Raw genomic sequence first — 8,154 nt, 5'->3', positions numbered from 1 at the left:
TTAAAAATAAAGTTTTGTTTCAGTGTTGCAACAAATGTTAGACTTCCTGCGTCTGAATGACTGGATGTGAAAGAAGAATAAAGCAGGCAGGTTTTTATTTCGTTTCATTTATTGAAGGCACAACCTAAAATGACCGATTGTGACGGAAGCTCAGCGGGGACACTTCAGTACTCTTCTCCCTCGTCTTCCTCTGCAACGCTGTCGGTTCCCACCTCCTCGTAATCCTTCTCCAGGGCGGCCATGTCCTCCCGGGCCTCTGAGAACTCGCCCTCCTCCATCCCCTCGCCGACGTACCAGTGGACGAAGGCCCGCTTGGCATACATGAGGTCGAACTTGTGATCGAGCCGGGCCCAGGCCTCTGCGATGGCCGTGGTGTTGCTCAGCATGCAGACCGCCCGCTGCACCTTGGCCAGGTCGCCGCCGGGTACCACGGTGGGCGGCTGGTAGTTGATGCCCACCTTGAAGCCGGTGGGGCACCAGTCCACGAACTGGATGCTGCGTTTGGTCTTGATGGTGGCGATGGCGGAGTTGACGTCTTTGGGAACGACGTCGCCCCTGTACAGCAGGCAGCAGGCCATGTATTTACCGTGGCGGGGGTCGCACTTCACCATCTGGTTGGCCGGCTCGAAGCAGGCGTTCGTGATGTCGGCCACAGTCAGCTGCTCGTGGTATGCCTTCTCGGCGGAGATGACCGGGGCGTAGGTGGCCAGGGGGAAGTGGATGCGGGGATACGGCACCAGGTTGGTCTGGAACTCAGTGAGGTCCACGTTCAGGGCGCCGTCGAAGCGCAGGGAGGCGGTGATGGAGGAGACGATCTGCCCGATCAGCCTGTTCAGGTTGGTGTAGGTGGGGCGCTCGATGTCCAGGTTCCTGCGGCAGATGTCGTAGATGGCCTCGTTGTCCACCATGAAGGCGCAGTCCGAGTGCTCCAGGGTGGTGTGCGTGGTCAGGATGGAGTTATAGGGCTCCACCACGGCCGTGGACACCTGAGGGGCCGGGTACACCGCGAATTCAAGCTTGGACTTCTTTCCGTAGTCGACAGAGAGGCGTTCCATCAGGAGGGAGGTGAAGCCGGAGCCGGTTCCTCCGCCGAAGGAGTGGAAGATGAGGAAACCCTGGAGACCAGTGCACTGGTCGGCCTAAATGGGGAACAAAGAGCATTCAGGGTGTCAGAGCTCTACGGAAGAGGATTAGGCTCAAGAAAAATTTAAAATGTCAACCCATTTTTTTATTTTATTTCAATATGAGAAAAAAAAAAAAAAAGTCAGAACTTAAGCTTTTACTTTGGTAATTCACTTCTGCTTTATAACATGGGAATATGCATATTAGCTAGCTAAATAAATATTTTACAAGCTAAGATTTTTATAAAATCCCAGCAGAGTTCATTCAGAGAAACAGGAACTCAAACCCACCAGTTTGCGAGTTCTGTCCAGAACCAGGTCGATGATCTCCTTGCCGACTGTGTAGTGACCGCGGGCGTAGTTGTTTGCGGCGTCCTCTTTGCCGGTGATCAGCTGTTCCGGGTGGAAGAGCTGCCGGTAGGTTCCGGTACGAACCTCATCTGTGGAACAATAGAGACACTTGAGGTTTTTTTTCCTCCCCCCCCTGGTTTGGATTAATTTCAGATTGGATGTGAGAAATCATGCAGGCAGAATTTACCGATCACAGTGGGCTCCAGATCCACAAAGATGGCTCTGGGGACGTGCTTTCCGGATCCGGTCTCGCTGAAGAAGGTGTTATAAGAGTCGTCTCCACCTCCAATGGTTTTGTTGCTGGGCATCTGACCGTCAGGCTGGATGCCGTGCTCCAGGCAGTAGAGCTCCCAGCATGCATTGCCCATCTGGGCTCCGGCCTGGCCGACATGCATTGAAATACACTCACGCTGTGGAGGAGAGGAAGGTGATGAGGCACTTTTTAAATCCTCTACATCAACCAGAAAATATGAAACTGATGATTGAACTGCTTTAGAAGACGACATCTCTTTATGAGACTTTCTAATCCTGTCAAATAAACTGCTTCAGGTTTTAAGATTGTAACAGAAAACTGTAAAGCACTGATAGAACATGGGTTAACAGGAAATTTAGAAAAAACAATTATGAGCAATATTTATAGTCATTTATAGGGTTTTAAGAAATTTTTCCCCCAGTAAATTTTTCACCATCCATTCACTTATAAATCATCACTTTATTAAATATTTAGCTCCAAATGAAAACATTTAGCAAGCTAAATATTTAGCATAAATAGTATAGATTCCCAGGCTTTTACTTTGGTAGTTCACTTCCGCTTTTTGGAAAGGGAATTTACATACGTAGTTTGGTACTAAATAATTATTTAACAAACTAAATATTTAGTTTGAAGCTAAATATTTATTATTTATATTTAACAAATTAAGATTTTAATAAATGAATGTCATAGCGAAAAAAATGACCGGGGGGGGGGGGGGGGGGGGTTTAACCCTTATTCTCTTAAAAGGCGCCAAATAACCATAAATGTTGCTCCTAAAGTTTGACTGCTTCACTTTACAAACGGCGCCAATGAAAACAAAAGATCTGATAAATAAATAAAAGCTGCGGGGTTCCGTCCATCCTTCATGGTTCGATGAGTTTCCAGTTAACCGAAGGATACCGTTACTGATTAGCATAAATGTGGTTTCAAATTCCTAGTTTCCGATATCCGCGCTGTTATTTGAACGCACCATTTGAGCCGCCGTGTCGTCACTTCCCCCTTAGGTGCCTCGTTGTAGAAACCTGTTAAATCACGCTCTAACTGGGTCACATGAGTTAACCCCCCCTCCTCCTACCGCCAAAACCCCAGTGTGCGCAGCAAGAAAATCAGCTCCTCCCTGCTCCCCCCTCCCGCTATGTAACGTTCACGGACCTGTGGGGCGTTATCTAGCCGCCTAAAACAGTTACCGCTTTAATTTCCCCTTAAAACAAATGAAACCTTTTTTTTTTTTTTTTACCTAGGAAAAAACATAGTCAAAACCGGTTAATTTATAAGTAAAAATCTGAAATGCCGAGCGGTAAAACGCATTTTTTTCTTAGTTTTAAACTGCGCCATTTGGGCCTTGTTCGACTCTATTAACCGGAAACATAAAAAATGTCCCTACCCACCTATATAAATTAACTATAACGTTATTTAAATGTTCTCTTTATTACTAGCTGCTAATGATCCGTCCTTCCGTGCTTAACTCACCATTTTTAGGCTGTCTGTCTCCTTTGTGCCGACGTGCAAGGATGGGCTGTAGGAAGCAGAATGAAGCAGCGGGAGCGCTCGGTCCTATTTATATGTTTGCCGGAGAAGAAGGCGGGGCTTGCAGCTGTTTGAATCCGCTCTCCTCCTGACTGCAGACCGCAGATCGAGGCGTGGCTCAACGTAGAGGCGCGCCTCCAGCTCCCACAATGCACCGCAGGAGATGTATGCCAGAGAAGAAAGAGTGTAATAGACATCAGAGATTTCTCTTTTGTTTGAATGCATAGATGACAGAAGACCCCGCATCAATCGCGTTCCCCTATGGGCGCTGACGTGATTTGGTTGCGCCATCTTGGGGCGGTCCACAGCTCCTCTCAGTGACATTTGTTGGACAGGCACAGAGTCAATTTAATCAACTTTAACTCTCTGAATATTGAACAAATTTTTTACAGTTTTTTTTTTTTTTTGCTGAGAACAAACAAATGGTTCATTTTATTTAAATATTCTCAGTGTGATTAAGAGTAAAACAATATTGTGATAGGATGTATATCTGTTGCAAAGCACAGCCACTCATGCATTTTTATAATTTGTTATTAAAATGTACAAAAAGATATTTAAACAGGTATGCACAAGAGTTATTTTACGTCTTATTAGTGGGTGTAAAGCAGGAAGCCCACTGTAAGCCCAGGGCCACACAGTCACCATGAAGCAACATCTATATCAGGGTTCCTCCTTTCAGCTCCTGCACCATCCGGCACTTTTTACAGCGTATCTGCTTGAACACAGCTGAGGGAAATAACCAGGTTATTAGTAGGGCTCTAGAGAGCATGGCTCCAAGCTGAGGAGGGGATTCAGCCATTACATTCCGGTGTGGAAACAAAGATGCAGGACACTGGAGAAAGGCTTTCATTCACTCAGATTTAATAAAACAAAAGCTGAAAGGTTTTGATCTTTTCCTATATCCTGGAAATATCATAGATTTCTGTTAAAAGGTTTTTAGGACCTTTTGACAAAAACTACACCTGAGAGGACTTGTTCTATATTGTTTTTTTTATGTGTAAATTGAAAAAATAAAGAACTATGAGGAGATTTAAAACTAAATTATGTTATTTTACTTTTACTTACGTTGGTGTTTCCCATTCTTTGGTCTAGTTTTAGTGATAGTTATTCTTTCTTTTATCTTGAAGTGATGTTTTCCATGGCTTCAGTTATCTCCAGTTCCTTCTCTTATCCTCTAGTGTTACACTTGGTTATTCTTTATTTTGTAGTCATTAGTTTTATTCCCCTCGATTTATTCACAAGGTTGCCGATTGCCCAAAAAAAGTGAAGCCGTTATCCGCCATGTTGGTACTCCCCACTCCCACGGAGACATGCAGTGAAAATGCTACATGTGCAACACTTTAATGCAAAAACAAGCTGTTTTCTGGCTGCAGGAAGACGTTCCACAGGAAATGTTACAGTCAGTGGATAAACTAACCAAGAAAATCCATATATATGCAGATGAATCCTATAGTATGGCATGACGGAGTGTCAGGGGCCAGGCTGGAGATTTTTTTTTAATTAATATTAAGTAAAATAACAAGAATAAAGTCGTACAATTATGAGAATAAAGTCAAAAAACTACCAGATTAAAGTGGCAGCAAGAATAGCCATAAAATTATGAGAATAAAGTCATAAAATTATGAGAATAAAGTCATAAAACTACCAGATTAAAGTGGCAGCAAGAATAGACATAAAATTATGAGAATAAAGTCATAAAATTATGAGAATAAAGTCATAAAACTACCAGATTAAAGTGGCAGCAAGAATAGACATAAAATTATGAGAATAAAGTCGTAAAATTATGAGAATAAATTCATAAAACTACCAGATTAAAGTGGCAACAAGAATAGACATAAAATTATGAGAATAAAGTCGTAAAATTATGAGAATAAATTCATAAAACTACCAGATTAAAGTGGCAACAAGAATAGACATAGAATTATGAGAATAAAGTCGTAAAATTATGAGAATAAATTCATAAAACTACCAGATTAAAGTGGCAACAAGAATAGACATAAAATTATGAGAATAAAGTCGTAAAATTATGAGAATAAATTCATAAAACTACCAGATTAAAGTGGCAACAAGAATAGACATAAAATTATGAGAATAAAGTCGTAAAATTATGAGAATAAATTCATAAAACTACCAGATTAAAGTGGCAACAAGAATAGACATAAAAGTATGAGAATAAAGTCGTAAAATTATGAGAATAAAGTCATAAAACTACCAGATTAAAGTGGCAGCAAGAATAGCCATAAAATTATGAGAATAAAGTCGTAAAATTATGAGAATAAAGTCAATAAATTATGAGAATAAAGTCATAAAACTACCAGATTAAAGTGGCAACGAGAATAGCCATAAAATTAAGAGAATAAAGTCATAAAATTACAAGAATAAAGTTGTAAAATTATGAGAATAAAGTCATAAAACTACCAGATTAAAGTGGCAACAAGAATAGCCACAAAATTAAGAGATTAAAGTTGTAAGATTATGAGAATAATGTCATAAAATTATGAGAATAAAGTAATCAAACTACCAGATTAAAGTCGCAACGAGAATAGCCACAAAATTAAGAGATTAAAGTTGTAAAATTATGAGAATAAATTCATAAAACTACCAGATTAAACTGGCAACGAGAATAGCCATAAAATTAAGAGAATAAAGTCGTAACATTATGAGAATAAAGTCATAAAATGACGAGGATAAAGTTGTAAAATTATTCCAGAATAACCATTCATTCTTTCACAAAATGAACCTTAATAAAAATATCAGAATCTTTTAAACTTGAAACAATAATTTTTGTGCTTTCAAACATCCAAAGAACTTTAAACATCAATTTATGAAAAATGGCACCCGTACCAAACAGCACAAGTCTAATCTTGAAATAATTCTGTTACGTAAGACTTAAATCTTACAGGTTATTTGGGAGGAAAGAGTGATTTCATGAAACCTGAGCTTGTGTAGCTCAGAGAAACATGACTCAGCTTATTGTTCGTGGACAAAGGTAACGCAGTATCTACCCAGCCCACCGTGGAACAGGCTGAGAGCTTGCCTGAACTAAAGCAATGGTGTCAATCCACTTTCTGTCCCTCAGTTGTTGCTGGTCACAGGGACGGATTTAGCAAAACTAGGCAGTTGCCTAGGACCCCAAGTCCCTGGGGGCCCCATAAAACTCCTTTTACATGTATGGTTAATACAGCTATTCCTTATTTGTGCACATTAATTATGTTTTTGCTAAAAATCCTTTGGCTAAGATGCCATCAGAACGCTGATAATATTAAGTGTGTCTCAGCCCCCCCCTTCAGTGTCCACCATATTGGATCAGTCCATTTGCTGCACATGTTCAGAAAGGTCCAAACAGACAGCAGCAAACCATTTGAAAACAAACCATGCAAAGAGCAGTGTTGCCAACTTAGCGCTTTAGTCGCTATATTTAGCCACTTTTCAGACCCCTCTAGCACTTTGATTTCTAAAAAGCTCCTAGCGCCAAATCTAGAGACTTTTTTCTGCTACTGGAGACTTTGGAGACAACATCTAAAAGCAGCAGAGTTCGCTGCTTTTAGATTACACTGTGAGCTGTGAAATTTTAAACCCTGCAGTTTCGTCAAACAGCGTGAACTGTAGCTGCGTGTGACGATTTATAAAATTATACAATGTATGCCCGGCTTAAGGATCCGGGAGGAGGCGATCCCATCCCTTTGGTAGATGTTCCAAAAAAGTAAAAAAAAACAATCCAGTGGACTTTGTCTGCAAGTTTGAAGACGTTTGGCTTCCCATCCAGGAAGCTTTTTCAATTCAAAATGCCAGAAATAGCGTTGAGTTCCAGGCCTTATAGAGGGGACCAATGTGTTGGTCTACATGGAATGGAGCTCTAAATCAAAAAGCCAAGCTTTCATTTCCTTCGTCAGTCTACGTTCTACCTGCTCCTGTGGTCATGAGATGAGATTGTGACAAAAATATAAGATCCTGGATATAAATAGCTATAATGAGATTCCTCTATCTGCTGGCTGGTCAGTCAGTCTTCATGGGGAGTATAAAGTAGAGCTGCTCTCTTTAAAGGAGTCAGGAGAGGTCTTGAAGGTATCTTGTCAAGATGTCTCCTAGACACTTTTCTTTGGAAGCTTTCTGGGGAGGAGACTTGGACTAACAGAAAGGATGTGTTGTACTCAAGAGTACACAGTAGGATGTTTCAGGGTATCTAGGAGTCACTCATAGGTCTCTTAGTGACCTAAAGCAGAGGAGAACAAACTTATAGAGCAAATTTTACTGAGAAATAAAGATCAAAATGCTCTACAGACACACTGTCTCCATCAAACATGGATCTGATCCTTTACTGTTAGAACCTCTGTCTAGTATCATACAATTTATCATTTTGAAGATAGTTACAACATAGGAAAAGTCCGGTCAGCAAAGAATAATAAATGGATCATTATTTATACCTAAAATTAACAAGTTTGCAATTTACTTTTTCGCGTTAATCAGTAAAAAAATAAAAACAAAATTGTTCGTCACGATCACTGAGTCTGGGAGCGGCCATTTTTGCCCAAATATAGTAGCCCCTCCCTCCTGCCATCTTCCAGCAGTGACGTCACGGTGCGGTTAGCCTAGCGCCATTCTCCCCGCTTTACAAGCTAAATCAATGGGAACTACTAGACACATCTGCAATCAACAACAATTATTGAAGATTTCCAGAGGACTTCACCATTGAAATTCACCAGAGCTATAGTGAAACTGACAATGCCCACGTGCATGGCAGCTGGATGCTGGAATACATCGGGTAAAAGTGGAAAAAAAGAGTTATTCCACCTTTCTGATTCCTGATCCTCCACGGACGGGTTGGTCGTTGGATCGCCAACTTGAAGAGGGAGGATTTGCCATCGAACTTCTGGCCAGAGAAAAAACCCGTAATATGTAGCC

The 8,154-nt window shown here is 41.1% G+C and overlaps 1 protein-coding gene across 1 annotated transcript; it reads right to left on the bottom strand.

Annotated features, from left to right (window-relative positions):
• Nucleotides 1–91: 91 nt before the first annotated feature.
• Nucleotides 92–3,338, bottom strand: LOC119794642 (tubulin alpha chain-like). Its single transcript, XM_038302274.1, has 4 exons — nt 3,196–3,338; nt 1,660–1,882; nt 1,413–1,561; nt 92–1,139 (listed from the first exon to the last, which is right to left on the bottom strand). The coding sequence occupies exons 1-4, from the start codon at nt 3,196–3,198 to the stop codon at nt 165–167; spliced, it is 1,350 nt and encodes a 449-aa protein (XP_038158202.1). The 5' UTR covers nt 3,199–3,338; the 3' UTR covers nt 92–164.
• Between the last annotated feature and the right edge of the window lie 4,816 nt (nt 3,339–8,154).

This window comes from Cyprinodon tularosa, unplaced genomic scaffold, assembly GCF_016077235.1.
Source record: "Cyprinodon tularosa strain WSP-4 unplaced genomic scaffold, ASM1607723v1 ctg486, whole genome shotgun sequence".
Lineage (NCBI taxonomy): Eukaryota > Metazoa > Chordata > Actinopteri > Cyprinodontiformes > Cyprinodontidae > Cyprinodon > Cyprinodon tularosa.
The sequence above is the reverse complement of the archived record's forward strand: the minus strand, read 5'-3'. Positions and strand labels throughout refer to the sequence as shown.

Bases quoted from the DNA above. Each gene is read 5' to 3' on its own strand.
- LOC119794642 (XM_038302274.1), bottom strand. The intron at 1,562-1,659 runs GTAAATTCTGCC...ATTGTTCCACAG, and splicing joins TCTGGAGCCCACTGTGATCG to ATGAGGTTCGTACCGGAACC. The intron at 1,140-1,412 runs GTGGGTTTGAGT...TTCCCCATTTAG, and splicing joins TGGACAGAACTCGCAAACTG to GCCGACCAGTGCACTGGTCT.